This window comes from Leuciscus leuciscus, assembly GCF_965113295.1.
Source record: "Leuciscus leuciscus genome assembly, chromosome: 11".
In the NCBI taxonomy this organism is placed as follows: domain Eukaryota; kingdom Metazoa; phylum Chordata; class Actinopteri; order Cypriniformes; family Leuciscidae; genus Leuciscus; species Leuciscus leuciscus.
Window position 1 is genome coordinate 18,309,620 of NC_138735.1, and position 17,264 is coordinate 18,326,883.

At 38.3% G+C, this 17,264-nt stretch overlaps 2 protein-coding genes across 2 annotated transcripts; both read left to right on the top strand.

Moving 5' to 3' along the window:
- The first annotated feature begins 92 nt into the window (after positions 1-92).
- Positions 93-3,808, top strand: pdia4 (protein disulfide isomerase family A, member 4). The gene is made up of 10 exons (XM_082183857.1): positions 93-381; positions 635-800; positions 896-1,101; positions 1,214-1,352; positions 1,469-1,674; positions 1,750-1,908; positions 2,004-2,155; positions 2,489-2,645; positions 2,745-2,978; positions 3,181-3,808. The coding sequence occupies exons 1-10, from the start codon at positions 294-296 to the stop codon at positions 3,594-3,596; spliced, it is 1,923 nt and encodes a 640-aa protein (XP_082039983.1). The 5' UTR covers positions 93-293; the 3' UTR covers positions 3,597-3,808.
- Positions 3,809-6,058: 2,250 nt separating this feature from the next.
- ezh2 (enhancer of zeste 2 polycomb repressive complex 2 subunit) lies at positions 6,059-17,247 on the top strand. The gene is made up of 20 exons (XM_082183898.1): positions 6,059-6,427; positions 8,145-8,268; positions 8,463-8,591; positions 8,881-9,000; positions 9,078-9,198; positions 9,494-9,673; positions 10,770-10,872; positions 11,084-11,247; positions 11,346-11,443; positions 12,335-12,566; positions 12,796-12,965; positions 13,178-13,272; positions 13,404-13,444; positions 13,566-13,691; positions 14,962-15,140; positions 15,270-15,365; positions 15,475-15,556; positions 15,638-15,718; positions 15,798-15,882; positions 15,979-17,247. The coding sequence occupies exons 2-20, from the start codon at positions 8,152-8,154 to the stop codon at positions 16,037-16,039; spliced, it is 2,280 nt and encodes a 759-aa protein (XP_082040024.1). The 5' UTR covers positions 6,059-6,427; positions 8,145-8,151; the 3' UTR covers positions 16,040-17,247.
- Positions 17,248-17,264: the final 17 nt, after the last annotated feature.

The following is a 17,264-nucleotide window of genomic DNA, read 5'->3' on the forward strand; positions in this document are numbered from 1 at the left end:
TGCAGTTTTGAACGTGCATGAGCTGCGGACTTGAGTGGCGATCGATGATTGGCCAAGTCTTTGCGCTACCAGCCAATCAGAGCGTGGCAAGTCAGACAAGTTCAAGTAAAGGTGTGGGGAAGCGAAGTGATAAAATAGCATTGAGAGAAAAATGCGTGATCTGTGATGAGCTGAGCAAAAATCATTTAATCCAAGCAATATCATAACTAACACAGTATTTATTACCGTTAGCAGTGTATGCACCTCGGTTTAATCCATCAAGCTAACTAAAGGAGGCGTGAATATTACAGATCATGAAGAAAATAACCCTTCTATTGATTGTGCTGCTTGGAGTGACACACTTCATAATACCAAGCCGATGCGAAGAAGATGCCAAAGATGGTAAGATCTTGCAGGATGCTAATATCTAAAAGTCTTTTGAGTGTTTTGAGATATTCAGAGCCGTTGCATTTGCTAGCAAGCTTGATGCATTATTGTTGTTTAGGGCAACACAGCATGTTAGACTGTTGTGGAGACCATAAAACATTTTTTTGTTGCACCTCAACAAAGACTTAGGAAAAAACTAAGAAAAGTATCGAGGAAACAGGAAATAATGATTTAGCTTAATCCATTTCATATTTGTTAAATATATTAGATTCAGCTGAAGATCTAGGAGAGGAAGATGACGATGAGGATGATGATGATGATGCAGATGACACTGAAGTGAAGGAGGAGAATGGGGTGCTGGTGCTGACAGATGAAAACTTTGAAACCTTTATGGAAGGCAAAGACACAGTATTGGTGGAGTTCTATGCACCATGGTAAGGTTTTTTTGTTTTTTTTCCCCTCCACATCAGTAGGAGACAAGTCATTGCCTGTCAAAGACCTTGGTCATGTAAATATTAAACTTTTTCAGGTGTGGCCATTGCAAACAGTTTGCTCCTGAGTATGAGAAGATCGCTCAGACACTAAAGGAGAATGACCCACCTATTCCTGTGGCAAAGGTTGATGCCACTAAGGCTAGTGCTCTGGGCAGTAGGTTTGAAGTGTCTGGATATCCCACCATCAAAATACTCAAAAAAGGGGAGCCGGTGGACTATGATGGGGACAGAAGTGAGCATGGTGAGTGCACTTAAACTTCATTTAAATGGATTTTTTATTATTTATTATTTGTAATCAGTTTCTTTCCTGGTGTATTGTTAATCAAGCATGGTTTTAACTTTCATTTTTCCAGCCATCGTGGAACGGGTTAAAGAAGTTGCCCAACCAGACTGGAAACCTCCTCCAGAGGCCACCCTAGTCTTGACTAAGGATAATTTTGATGATGTGGTGAACAATGCAGACATCATTCTGGTGGAGTTCTATGCACCTTGGTTTGTATATTTAGAGTCCCATGAAGCTTATTTATTAACTCAGCATGTAACCTCTTTGCCTTCTTTCTAAACCATCAGTGTGTCTTTTTGAGAATACCATGTTTAAATTCAAACAGGTGTGGCCACTGTAAGAGACTCGCTCCTGAGTATGAGAAGGCAGCTCAAGAGCTCAGCAATCGCACTCCTCCTATTCCACTGGCTAAAGTAGATGGCACTACAGAGAGTGATTTAGCGACGCGGTTTGGTGTGTCTGGCTACCCAACCCTTAAAATCTTCAGAAAGGGCAAAGCTTTCGATTACAATGGTCCACGGGAGAAGTTCGGTAGGCATTCACCCGTTGTCTCGGTGACTTGGTGAATCGTTAGAAATTTCAGTCTCTTCATTCTTTTTCTTCTAGGTATTGTTGATTATATGTCAGACCAGGCGGGTCCTCCATCAAAGCAGGTGCAGACACTGAAACAGGTTCAGGAGATCCTCAGAGATGGAGATGATGCTGTTATTGTAGGTGTTTTCTCCAGTGAAGAAGATGCAGCATATGAGATCTATCAAGAAGCATGTGTGTATTATGCTGTCTGAAAGTCTTCCTTCTCAAATGAATGAGATTTAATCTTTATACATTTTTTTCTAACAACTTGTTTTCTTTTGCTGCAGGTAACTCTCTGCGAGATGACTACAAATTTATGCATACGTTCAACAATGAAGTCGCAAAATTCCTCAAGGCTTCACCTGGTGAAGTAGTCATGCTCCATCCAGAGAAGTTTAGGTCTAAATATGAGCCAGCATCTCATTCACTAACAATTAAAGTAAGTTCTGCATCTTTAATGTTTCTGTGAGATCTTTGCAAACCAAGCATGGCACTATTGTTATAAGGTGTGGTAACTTTACCGATAAGGTGGGCAAAAACCGCTAAGAAGTTACTTTCAAACCAAACCATTTTCTGTTGGTCAATGTGGAAAATTCACGTTACCAACTGAAACCCATTGCGAAATCCGTGTGGGGAAGGCTTTCACCCTCAAGTTAAAAATCCCTAATTGGTTATATTCCCATTTAATGACTGGATTTTGCCTGTGAACTATGGTAAATGTGACAAACCCCAATTCAAGTTTCCCTAAAAGATTTTTTTTTTTTTCCTAAAGGACTCCACACCTGCTTCAGAAGTTCAAGAATTCTTCAAGAAAAACATACTACCTTTGGTTGGACACAGAAAACAGAGCAACGAAGCAAAGAGATACACCACAAGACCTCTTGTGGTTGTTTACTATGGAGTGGACTTCAGTTTTGACTACAGAGTTGGTATGTAGCAAAGCCGTGTAAAAGGAATTAAGATCATACCTGTAGCGCACAATGCAAATGCTTTTGTTCACTACTGACACACAAATGATTTCCACCCAGCCACACAGTTTTGGAGGAGCAAAGTGCTTGAAGTAGCAAATGACTTCCCAGAGTACACATTTGCTATTGCGGATGAGGAAGACTATGCTGATGAACTGAAGAGCCTTGGACTCAGTGAAAGCGGGGAGGAGGTGAATGCTGGAATTATTGGTGAAGGAGGGAAGAAATATGCCATGGAGCCAGAAGAATTTGACTCTGATGTGCTCCGAAGCTTTATCATGGCCTTCAAGAAAGGTAAGTTATTGGTTTATGTATTCCTTATGAAATGGACATGGTTGTACAACTTAAGGCTTAAGAATGATTGTTGAAATATTGAGTTAAATATTAAACCATTATTGTAAGAGGTTTTTCTAAGTCTTGCATTGGTGTTGTTGAGCACTACTTTTGTTGCCACAAAGTTCAAATTGATGACTACATATCTTTTCTTCTCTGACAGGTAAGCTGAAACCTATTGTAAAGTCTCAGCCTATTCCCAAGAGCAACAAAGGACCAGTGAAGGTTGTGGTGGGCAAGACTTTTGATGACATTGTCATGGATTCAAAGAAAGATGTCCTTATAGAGTTCTATGCACCATGGTGTGGCCACTGTAAAAAGCTGGATCCAGATTACACAGCTCTTGGAAAGAAATACAAGAACGAGAAGAATCTTGTCATTGCCAAAATGGATGCCACTGCTAATGATGTGCCCCACGACAGTTATAAAGTAGAGGGCTTCCCTACGATCTACTTTGCTCCCAGCAACAACAAGCAGATCCCAGTCAAATTTGAAGGTGGCAAAAGAGACTTGGAGGAATTGAGCAAATTTGTGGAAAAACACGCCACAAAGTTATCACACACAAAAGATGAGCTCTAAGAGATTTATAGAAACCATGAACTTTATATAAATGCAGTTCCCTGAGAATGGAAGTATTCTGGGGTCTTGGAGACCTTTAGAAAAGAGAATGTTTTGATTTGTTTTTGTACTTTCTTTTGTTTCTGGGATCAAAACATTCAGTATTTTCATTCCAAACCAAGCACTGTTTATTTCTCCCAAGTCTTTTAAATAAAATAATGTAAAAATGTAAATGGAGTGGTTGTCATAAATACGCTGTGGTTGTATACTCAATTCTTGATGACCAGCCTATTTAATCTCATCTGGTTGTTAAATCTTGATGTCACTTCAATGTTCAAGTCCAAACGTTCCATCAGATGCTTCAGAACAGTGCTAATATACACTCATGGTTTACTGTAGTACTGAAAATGTGCAAATCTAACCTTTGTCTCCATGTCAGTTGCCCAATATGGATTTCATGTTTGAAGAATCATTAAAATATTGGTGTCTGGAGATTGTAGTATATTTTTAAAAGCTTAAATGGTGATAATGTGCTATAAAGGAATAGTGCTCATAAACCATTGGTAAAATGGTATTTTCACTTGAAACGAAGTTGAGACCGAGATAGTCCTATAAAAATGGTCCTTTGCTATTTTAGACCCAGACATAAAATCAAGCTGATTGATTTTAATCACATTTGTAAATCTGTATTACAAATTCTTATAATAATTTACTATCATTTTCCAAAGAAAACTAGGGGGGGGGGGGGGGGGGAATCACATTATGAAATAAATGTTTTTCTCAAACACATTGGGAACAATTATTTGCACCCTTTTATTAAATACTTTTTACAACCTCCTTTTTTTCAAGATAACAGCTCTGAGTCTTCTCCTATAATGCCTGATGAGTTTGGAGAACACCTGACAAGAGATCAGAGAGCATTCCTCCATACAGAATCTCTCCAGATCCTTCAGATTCCCAGATCCATGTTGGCGCTTCTTCTCTTCAGTTCAGCCCACTCATTTTCTATAGGGTTCAGGTCTGGGGACTGGGGTGGCCATTGCAGAGGCTTGGTTTTGTGCTCAGTGACCCATATTTGTTTTGATGTTTGTTTTTGGATCACTGTCCTGTTGGAAGATCCAAACGTGGCCCGTTATAAGATTTCTAGCACAGGCTGTCAGGGTTTTGATTTTTATCTGTTGGTATTTGATTGAATCCATGATGCCATGTATCTGAACGAGATGTCCAGGACCTCTGGCAGAAAGGCCCACAGCATTAAAGATACAGCAGAGTTTTTCATTTTACACACGGGATACTTTTTTATCCCTGAATGAACCAAACCCATATTAAGTGTTTGCTGCCAAAAAGCTCTTTTTGTGTTTGTTTCATATGTCCGCGTAGAACGTGTTAAACTGTCCCTATGGCTTTGGACTTTTTAAAATAACATTGTGGCATGGTGTGGTGTCAGGGACCATGTGATGATGTATAGACTAGTCTCTGCATCGTTTTTCTAACTGTTCAGAAGAACCGGCACGGGGAAGTGATTCGGACTGTCCATCACTATTGTGATGTCATTGCCCCCGTTTGGAGTGGGTGGTACTTAATGAACCGGTTGACCCAAGTCCAAACACAGTCTACAGGAAGTCGAAAATAGACTGACATGTTGAATATATCGACTTACAGGCCATATGGAACTGTTTTCTTCCAGTATATGCCACAACTACATCGTGCTTTTTCTTCTGTCTGTACTAGAAGAAAGTAACAAAAGCGGCTAATTTGAGTTATTTTTAACCTTAAATAATACTACCAGCTGATAGGGCTCTCTGTATGTTTACAGCATTAGGTGAGATTTTTTTTTCTTGAGAAAAATTTACGTCTATCTTGTGTACATAATATTTATGCAAATTAGTAAATATTTAATCAAATCACAAGAACTGAATTGAAATCTTGAAATTTGCGTCAAGCAATAATAAAAACCGTAACTTACCAGAAATTGTACCATGTAAACATTGTAACATGTTGTCACTAAATCTAATAAAATTCTGTTTAGTTACTCAATTGTTTTGATAATCACAATACACTTATTGTGATGCAAGATTTTTTCTTTTTACATCCCCTAATCAATAATTCTCACTCCAAGCTAAGCTCAAAAGTTGGCAGCCCTGCAAAAGCGCAAATCTTTGCATTAACGTTATACTATATCTTAAATACATTAACATCTGCTGATCTTTGCTGACGATATTCGCAGCAATTATGAAAATCCGAAGACTGACAATGACATATTGCGCGCCGGTTTAGTAGTTTTACAAAACTGTATTCGTTGAAATACATTTTGAAATTCAAAATGAAGAACAAAGAGAACTTCTTCGCATGTCCCCCACTGCAGTCACGCATCCGATTCGCCCAGTCCCTGATAGGATCTAACCAATCAAAACACGTAACAATGACCAGCTCGAACATGGCTTGTTCTGATTGGCTCATCTGTTTGGCGCTCGTTGATTCTGCAGTGCGCGAGGTGGGCGGCGAATTCTGAGTATAAACGACACACTGAGCGGGTTTGAATACTTACAGAAACGGAAATATTAAAAAATTACATACATTTCAAATTCGCTTACAGCCTGTCACACTAAAGAGAAGGAAAGACGCCTGACGAAATAGATGCTAGAAGAGCTAAAGGCGAATTAAACGCCTGTCTTTTGTTTATCGAGGCTCGCCGGTATTGGTAACGCGGACGCGCGGAGGTGAAAGGACCCTTTACCGCGAGCTAGCTTAGTTAGCTAGCTCAGTTAACCGCTCATCTTCACTTAGGGACGGCGCCGACAGACTGACGGAAAAAGTCGTTTGTTTGGATGTGGACTGGTCTCCTCCTTCAGGTAGGCTCTAGAAGAAAACAGTTAAGAGACAGTAGTCTCAGTGTTTGTGAAATCACATTTAGTTTCTGGTTAAGACAGCCCAGCTAACGTTAACCAGTTAGCGACTTTAAAGAACTTTGAATTGAAACACTGCAAGGCCAACAGTCGTGTTAGGTTTGATTACAGACAGTAGTCAAATTGTGCCTGTTATACTCTGCTGTCAAGTCATAATGAAGTGTAAGGGATAATTCAGTGAAAAATGAAAAATCTGTCATCATTTACTAACACTCACTTTGTTCCAAACCTGTATGACTTGCTTTCTTCCGTGGAAGGAAACAAGGGTTTTGTAGTCACCATTCACTTTCATTGTATGGGGAAAAAGATGCAATGGAAGTGAATGGTGACTAAGACTGTCATTCTGCTTAACATCTGTATGTGTGTAACTCAGAAGAATAAAAGTCACACAGGTTTAGAAGACCATGAGGGTGAGTAAATGAAGACAGATTTATCAATATTGGTTGAACTATTCCTTTAGCATCGCAATTGTAAGCCTTTTATTAGTTCATCCGTGTAATTTCTTAATTGTTATATCAAGACCTACTGATTTCGTTAAGTTTTGTGAGAAAACATTGCTTTGAAACGTGCTATAAGGTTTTGTTTCAGTTTTCAAGTAGACGTCACTTCAGTATGTTTATTACACCAGCAGGGGCGCTATTGAGAGCATACACCTGTCACACCAACACCCGGGATAACAAATCCCAGCTTTTGGAATAAAGGTGTACCCTAATACAATTGCAGGACGTTTCATATGAAGTTCATTCATGGATAATAAGGGCTATTCCCCCAAATTTCTCATCTTACTACATTTAGATTGAGTATGTGATTTTTGTGGTGTTGCGGAGAAGACTGGGAAATCTTGTGAAGTTACAAGTGGCACTTTGTCACTGTCTTGCACGCCACCACATGGCTCAGCTGCTCGGGTTTTCAGCCTACGTATCCGCAGCATGTTAGATAATCTCTACAGTAATAGAGGTGGTTTTGTTCAGTGGTTCTCAGAGGAAAATTATGTTCATAGCTCAGGAGGCTTTAAGGAGCTCTTAGGTATGTTTCAGTTAAGTTTAAACTATCTCCCAAAATGCTTTATGACAAATTAATTAGGAGACACTAATAATTCCATTGATATACAGTAAGAGTACATAACCATAACTATTTTGGTTCAGCATAGACCTTAGTCTTGTTTTTATCGGCTGGGCAGTTAGTACTAAGTATGTTTTGTAAACAACATTGAAACATTGAAGGTTCTTATATCCCTCACAACCTCTTTTACATTAATGTCAAAAAATAGATATGCCGAAGGTGCATAAGATCTATTACTTGGATAATTTCTTGGAAAAATTGATGAGAAATCTTTGAGTTCATTTTGAAATCTGGCTTGATTGCAGTCTTTTATCCCAGCAAATCTGAGCACAGGCTGAGACATTGTTGAGATTGCTTATGAAATTTGCGGCAAAAGTCTCTATTTATTCTTATTGCTGTCAAAGAGAAACAATTGAGATGTTAAGTAAATATCATATGCAATAACTTTAAAGCCATGTGGCAAGAGAATTGATCTGTCACTTCATTGCATATGAAAACTGTGTGTGTGTTTTACTGGTATAGCCTACATGGTATACCTCCATGTTGTATGTTTCTTTAGTGTGCCTACAATGAAATCTAAAACCATACTGTATGTCTATAGGGAAGCCATGGGATTAACCGGGAGGAAATCGGAGAAGGGTCCTGTTTGCTGGAGGCGGCGAGTGAAGTCTGAGTACATGCGACTGCGGCAGCTCAAACGTTTCAGGAGGGCAGACGAGGTCAAGGTGATCCATGCGCTTATACAGCAGAGATTAAGCTGCTTGTATAGTCTGGTGTTGGTCATGCATTTAGGTGTCACGTGATGTGGACAGTGCAAATGCACTGTTATTATGTATAACATAATCACAATGTTGGAAACAATGTTGTCTGCCTTTCTACTGGAGGTTCTCACATTAACATTTATTTTCTTACTGTACAGAGCATGTTCAGCTCCAACAGACAGAAGATATTGGAGCGTACGGACATATTGAACCAGGAATGGAAACTGAGACGGATACAACCTGTTCATATTATGACACCTGTGAGCTCCTTGCGTGGGACCAGAGAGGTCAGAACAAATTCTCTAATTCAGATTCTCCTGAAGTGTGTTTTTAATGCCACTCATGCTTTTGCCATTTTCCTCAATGTCATTCATTTTTTCTTTCTATGTCTCATTTCTTTTTGTGTTTTGCCATGTGTTTTTGGTCTTTCGAAGTAAATGGTGTTTATAGTAAATTGATCATTACTCTGCAAATGTCTTAGTAAATGACTTTTTAATGTTACCTTTCAAAAACATAAAGGTGTGTTATAAATAGTGACCGTCATTGAGATCTAACACGACTGAATCATTTTTGCAGTGCACTGTTGACAGTGGCTTCTCAGAGTTCTCCAGACAAGTCATTCCTCTCAAAACGCTGAACGCTGTGGCCTCTGTGCCTGTCATGTACTCATGGTCTCCACTCCAGCAAAACTTTATGGTAAAACCAAATTCCTTGTGTATTAGCAGAAATCAAAGTATTAAAATACAGGCTTTTAATCTTGTATTCTGTTTAAGGTTGAAGATGAGACGGTATTGCACAACATCCCTTACATGGGTGATGAAATCCTTGATCAAGATGGCACCTTCATTGAAGAACTTATTAAAAATTATGATGGAAAAGTTCACGGAGATAGAGGTTAGGGATCAGGTTTTTTTTCATATTTAAATAATTTGGTGGGTTTTGTCTTTTAAAGCAATACTTCACTAAAAACAGAGTGGAAAGCTATTAAAAGGTTCCACAAAAAAAAAAAAGAGCATAAAGTTTTAGTACGATGTAGATGACTAAATCGTGACAATTTTAATTTTGGGGGGAACTATCCCTTTAAGAATTGAGTCACAGTTATCTGCTTAAGCAGAGCTAACATTTACACACTTGCAAAAATCCTGAAAAGGGTATTGATTTCTTGCTCTATGTTTTGCTTTGTGTGTAGAGTGTGGCTTCATAAATGATGAGATCTTTGTGGAGCTAGTGAACGCACTTAATCAGTACAGTGATAATGAGGAAGATGATGAAGAGGAGGATCAGCATGATTGCAAGTTTGAGAAGATGGACCTCTGTGATGGAAAAGATGATGCTGAAGACTCCCACCATGACCTACTGATTTCTGAGAGTAAGACAATTTTAATGATTTTTAGAGTAAAGTATGTAAAAAAAAAAGTTTAAAGTCTTCTTAGAATCTGTTTTGATACAGATTTTAAGTAGAGATGCACCGATTACAATTTTCTGGGCCGATTCCGATTTTTCATTAAGCTTGACCTGCCGATACCGATTTTAGCCGATTCCGATTTCATTTTTTCTAACCACTTTACAGCACACACAAATATTTATTTTATATCTTTTCTGTAATAGAACATTTTATATTTTGCATAGTACATATTTTTTTGAACAGATAAATGCTATAAAATAGAACTATATAAATTACTCCAGGTGTGGGTAATTCACACACATCTAAAGTGCAGTGTTATGGAAGAACCATTTCCTTTTCACATTCAATATCCAATCATTTTTTTATACATGTATTTAGCAAACTAAACGTCTGTATGAAAACAGGGAATGGCGATAAAATAATATATAAATAAAAAATTAAATAAATATAGCCTTGCTTGCAGTATAAAGATATTTCTCAAAGCACACACACACACAGGCCTATTGCAATCACTTGTACAAACTGAATAATAAAACAAGTTTAAATGGGTACATTTTCTATAAATATTAGTCTTCGTTTTCTTTTCTGACATTGCCTACTCCAGTTCTTGTTAAAACACGCAAATTCAAAACTAAATGCCCGAGTGCATTTGACCGGCATAAAATCGGTATTTGTCAGACTGACCGGCCGGTCGCCGGTCACGGCCGATCACGTGAAAATCGGCCAATTCCGGTCACCAGCCGATCAATCGGTGCATCTCTAATTTTAAGAAGTTAAAAAATGTTTCACACATTTTAATTATTTCTTTTTTTAAACATGCTCTCAAAGATTTATTGAAGTGCACAGTAACATTGTTACATTTATTAGCATTGTAGCATTTATATATATTTTTGGGACAGCAGATATTTTTCCTGTTCAATGCAGTTTTTTTAAAACAAATCTATAACATGCCCTTTAGTGCTGACAATAAACAGGCATTTTATTACATGATGCTACATGTTATAGTATCTCGTTTTATTATACAATTCATTCTTTAATTAACTCTGCTTTTATGCAACAGGTCACAACAATGACGGGTCAAAAAAGTTTCCCGCTGATAAAATCTTTGAAGCCATTTCTTCCATGTTTCCTGATAAAGGTTCAACTGAAGAACTCAAGGAAAAGTATGTCAGGAAAGAACTCCTGCAAGGAAACGTTTCGCATGATTGATACATTTTGAAGGGCAAATAATGTGAAGCTTGCTTTCAAAATGTGTTTTAAAAAAAAAAAGATTAATATTTAGATCTCATCCATCTCACATTATCTTTTTAAAATTTTTATCAAAGTACGATGGTTTGTGATAATTTTAATTTGAGATACTATATCTTTTTGCAGATATAAAGAACTCACGGAGCAGCAACTCCCAGGGGCTCTTCCTCCTGAATGCACCCCCAACATCGACGGACCAAATGCAAAATCGGTGCAAAGAGAGCAGAGTCTGCACTCCTTCCATACACTCTTCTGCAGGCGTTGCTTCAAATATGACTGTTTCCTTCACCGTAAGCAAATGCGGTCCTTGGACCTTTAAAATCAGAATAGCCCTTTTTCAGTGCAAATATCATTTTTTTTTAAGATGCATTCCTCTTTTGATTTACAGCTTTTCATGCAACTCCAAACACATACAAGCGTAAGAACATGGAGAATCTGGTGGACAGCAAACCTTGTGGCATTTATTGCTATATGTATATGGTTCAGGCAAGTGCATTTCTCCACTTAGTAAAGTCTGCCAGTGTATGAAAGATATTGTTAATCCTGAAGCCCGGATTAAAGGTACACTTTGTAACTCGGCCATCTTGTGGTTAAAAAAACAAAACTGCATGCATTTTGCAGAAGAACATTGTTTTGGTTGTGCTTTGGCTCTGCGTGACTGTGTGGATGAATATGACTCTTCAGTCTTCACAATAGATAATGCTTCACAATAAACTCTGTTTGAGAGCTACATATGGCAATTTATCTGTTCAATAAAATACCTTACTCACCCGTTTAGTAATAAAAAACGACATCTCTGCGCAAAGCATTTTATGACCTTTCAAATCACTCAGTTCTCGCCATCTCTGAAAAGCCAAGCCAATGTTTATTCTCTTTTTATTACAAGCTGTGTCATGCTCTCTTTTTGCCAGCAGTCTCTCCTCGGTTTCGTTTTTTTTTTTTTACTCGGAGGTCCGAGATTTAGCATGCTCCATGTCACCCTTTCTCGCTCGTTGTGACAACTAACCTATGCCACTCCCACACCATACATGCGCCAAATTAGCCGGAGCCACTTTTCTCTATTTACGGATATGACAAGACATGCACGGGTGAGTGACGTATTTATGCAATTTCACGTGAAAATCATTCCGACAGGTTTAAAATATAAACCCTTATAATATGCTTACCATAGTGAATCAGGGTAAGACAAAAATACTTTTTGGAAGACGGATTGATGATGTTGACTCAGTTAAATTGTTCATTTTGAACAAAAACAGTTACATAGTGTACCTTTAAGTATGTGTGGTTTGAGTTGGTTCTAAATTGCAATTGCAATCATAGTTTCATTGTGAACGTGTTTGCACTTTTTTTTTTTTACTCTGATTAACCTCTCCTCAGGATGGCATTGTTGGGGAATACCCAGCAGGGGTGGTTGCTGAGCGTGCCAAGACCCCTTCTAAGCGCACCGTAGGCAGACGGCGAGGAAGACTCCCGAACAGCAGACCCAGCACCCCGACGGTTAACACTGAGACTAAAGACACGGACAGCGACCGAGAAGGAGGGGCAGATGGAAATGATTGTAATGATAAAGATGATGATGACAAAAAGGATGAGACCACAAGCTCCTCAGGTATTGATCCTCAGGGTCTATGAAATGTAATCGCATCGATGGGGTATTTGATTGGGTGTTGTCAACCATCATGCTAATAACGTCACATAATCAGTAATGCCACAATTGATTTTATATTTGTTTTGGAGCCATGAAAATGCATTTATTTGATTTAACTTTTTTTCTGTTATTCTGTTCAGATTATATTTTATTTCCATTTAATCATTTATCTTTTGTTATTGTTGTACAGAGGCAAACTCTCGCTGTCAGACTCCAGTGAAGTTGAAGTTGAGCTCAGAGCCTCCTGAGAACGTGGACTGGAGTGGCGCTGAGGCCTCTCTCTTCAGAGTGCTCATCGGCACTTACTATGACAACTTCTGCGCTATCGCCAGACTCATTGGCACAAAGACTTGTAGACAGGTATGTGCACCTGAGAAGACGGGTTTTTGATGTCATTTTATATTGCAGTGTTAATAATACTGTTTAATGCTAATCAACTACACAATTGCTGTGGAATTATTTTAAGGAGCTGACATTACCACACATTAAAACACATTACCACAAACAGTAATTAAAAGAACAGTGCTTTGAATTCTTGTTTTAAGAGTTGTTCCTGTTTTGGGACTTGTCAGGTTTATGAATTCAGGGTAAAAGAATCTAGCATCATTGCACGTGCACCAGCGGTAGATGAAAACACTCCTCAAAGGAAGAAGAAGAGGAAACACAGGTATGTCTTTAAAGTGATACTTTTAAGAGTCTGACTACCCTTCATTTTGTGTTTCGCTTTCAGTATTTCCAATATCATTGGTGCATTTAAATCAAGTAAAAACCCTGTTGTTCTTTCTTGGGTTCTTCTAGGTTGTGGGCCACTCATTGTCGGAAAATTCAACTAAAGAAAGGTTTGTCTCTTTACTGTGAAAGCCCAGCTCGTACATTTAGATGGCAAGATTGTGCGCTCACTATTGTGAAAATTTAGTAAGAATGCAAGTATGCATTTTTATGTGAAATTTATGCTCTCAGATGGCTCCTCCAATCATGTGTACAACTACCAGCCATGTGATCATCCGCGCCAGCCGTGTGACAGTTCTTGCCCTTGTGTCACCGCCCAAAACTTCTGTGAGAAGTTCTGCCAGTGTAGCTCGGAATGTGAGTATACACACACTAGGGCTGCTCCGATCGGTATCGGCCAATAATCACATTCTATGACACATTCTATGAAATTTGGCCGGTCTCACGAACTGATCCCTATTTGATGACTTAAAACACGCTGTGATGTTAAACTTTACTGTCGCAGTCACATGTCGTTCTAAAGAAACATCACACCTATGTCATTTACTCTCGGTGTCTGAGACACACGCACACACACACACACACAGCAGACAGTGACAGGGAAACTGAGTGCGTGGTTAACCGCGTCTGTCCTCATTCAGGTTAAGTCATATATTTGTGAAAAAATCAGTTTGCCATCAGTTGTCAGAAGAAGAAAGCGCTATCTTTGTCGTAGGATCACGTTGTTTACGTTTAAGGAGATTTTTCCATGACTGGAGTCAGCGCTGTTCAAAGCATTGAATCAATACCATTGAACTGTATGAAGTGAAACATCAGCTTCAGCGTTTAACCATGACTTGCTCATAAAGACAGTCCCTTGCCACCACCTGCTGATGTTACAATGTAACTGCATTGATTGACAGCCTGCAATTATGTTCAGTTTTAAAGTCTTGTAGGCTTTTTAATAATACAAAGTATCCTAATATGGATAGTGTTTTGCGGAAGCTCTGTTTTTAAAGGCCTATTTAAATGTTCATTGTAAAATTAATATTTGTTATGCTATTTTTATTCGATTCTTTATTAAAACATTTAAAACAATAATGTAAATAATATAACCAAGACAACATCTGTGGTATTACTTTATCTGAAAAAAAAAGAAAAGAAGTTAGCAGTCACAGTCAACAGAGAGCTTGCATATCACTTATGTAAAGCTTGAATGATTGCGATCGGCCAATCATGATGACAAGAAATCGGTAGTCGGTATCGGCTGCAAAAATCCTGATCGGAGCATCCCTAACACACACACAGACCGACACCAGTTATCCAGCTCAAGCATGCACATTGTGACACCCAGTTTATATGGAAACACTGGAAAATAATCTGTGGTTTGGGATTGGAAAGAGAAAATAGTGTAGTAAAGGTTTCTTATTCTAAGTTGAAAGCATTTCATTTTGACCTACTTTTTAAATCAGTTGTTTTTCAGCAGAGCTCTTGAGTTTGAATGATTGGCACTGAATGTAAATATATATAGCTTTTATAACTTTTAGGTAAAGGTATTATGTGTTCATATGAAGCGTTCCTTTTATAACAGCCTTGTTTAATTTGAAAATATCATGTCGAGTCAGGAGTTATTTTTCTGTCTCTGCAGGTCAGAACCGGTTTCCAGGTTGCCGTTGTAAGGCACAGTGTAACACCAAGCAGTGCCCCTGTTACCTGGCCGTACGAGAGTGTGACCCAGACCTGTGCCTCACCTGTGGGGCAGCTGAACACTGGGACAGTAAAAACGTCTCCTGCAAGAACTGCAGCATCCAGAGAGGAGCCAAAAAGGTGCGTTTTATTCTGACACATCGGGATGAAGATTAGTGTCACTATCCTCAAATATAAACAAAGTTAATATTCTGTTGCTCGACTTTAGTTGATACACTCACTTTTCTTTATTTATTCTGTTTTTTTTAGCACTTGCTACTGGCTCCGTCTGATGTGGCCGGATGGGGAATCTTCATCAAAGAGCCGGTTCAGAAGAATGAGTTCATCTCTGAGTACTGTGGGGAGGTGAGATGTTTATATATACATGTATATGTTTGTTTTTTTTTCACGTCAGAGTTCATCATGCAGAGTGATGCGTTTCCTTTTAACATACGTTTCTATTTTTCCCTGCTAGATCATCTCCCAGGATGAAGCGGACCGCAGAGGCAAGGTCTATGACAAATACATGTGCAGCTTCCTGTTTAACCTTAACAATGGTAACTAACCTCCTCCTTACAAACATTGGCTGTTCACATTCCCCCTCACTGGCTGACAACCTGCCACCTTTTCACCCACAGACTTTGTTGTTGATGCAACTAGGAAAGGAAACAAGATCAGGTTTGCCAACCACTCTGTGAACCCCAATTGCTATGCAAAAGGTAAATCACTCGATATTATGCTAAGATGATGTAGAGTGTAAAATGTTACATCATGGTGTGTTCCTCTCTGTCCCCACAGTGATGATGGTTAATGGGGATCACAGGATTGGCATATTTGCTAAGAGAGCCATACAGACTGGAGAGGAACTGTTCTTTGACTACAGGTAAAAAAAAAATGCACAGGATTGTTTTCTTGAAATTAATAATTTGTTCAGGAGCAATTTATAAAATCTACCCTAATGTTTTCATATCCCTTTCAGATACAGTCAAGCCGACGCTCTGAAATATGTGGGTATTGAACGTGAATCGGAAATTCCATGAAGCCATCTACCTCCTTGAACAAATGCCTTAACTCTTCAGGAATTCTCTCTCCACATGCATTTCCAATACAGTTAGATACAGTTTTATAGGACAAGGACATCTAATTGAAAAGGTTTTAACAGTAATATTTGATTTCCTTTGTCTTTTCTTTCTTTTTTTCTTTCACTTGACCAACAGGTTTACTCTGGGATACACTTTCTGATAGTAACTTGAACATTCTGTCTTGTTTACAGCTGGTTTTATTTGAGAGCCATTTTATTATGGCCATTGTTTTGTATTTGGATTGTAGTATTTTTTTTTTTTCTTAAGTTATTTTGACAATATCTTCGGACCAAATTTCACATTCAAACCGGCTGTATGTTTGTAATGCAAAACCTATTTATACCACACAATCCCCAGCTCAGTTTTAAAGTTTGTTCTTTGTGCAAACCAAAGCCACTGTCACTGTTTTTGCATGTAGATCTTTATTAGAGGTTTATTACATGCATTTTCTGGTGCCAATGCGCTGTTGCTGTGAAGATTAAACAACATGGTGCGTCAGGAAAGGAGGGTAGACTCAGTATCATATTTTTGCGGTGCCTTCACATGTTTAAAGAACACTGAATAGTTTCTTGAATTAGATTTCTTAAAATGTTGTTAATGGTGTACTTAAATTGTTGTATGCATGAACAAAGGTTTCAAATGGAGTTGGAATCAGGTAACGCTTCATTCCTCACTGTACATGTTTTCTAAGGTTTATCCAGACACAGTTGCAGCTATGTACTTTAGACATCACTAAATGTAAGGATATTAAATTAAGGTGCTGTTTTTGTCCCGGGTTACGTAAAAAAACAATCACTTTTCTTTTTTTTCTGAACGTGGGATACTGTAAAATCAAAGCAATAATACCAGGCTTGACTCCAGAAGTTTAATGTCCCTATTTATTTTGTGTAAACAAGTTTTTATAATTTATTGATGGCTATCGTTTTATTGCTGTGATTTGTCTAGTGAATATTAAGGAGTTATTTCTTAGGAGCTAGATAGATTTGTTTAGCTCTCTTTAATTCATATTTCTCCTTTGAATCTGTCGAGCCACTCTTGTTTTATACTCTTCTTCCCTGAGGGGTTTTGACCACTCCATCTCCATGCTTTTGCCTCCAATTACAAGGTGCTGTTTAATTGTTTACAGGGACTTGTTAAACATGATGAAATAAACATTGTGAACAATTGTTTGCTGTACTGTCCA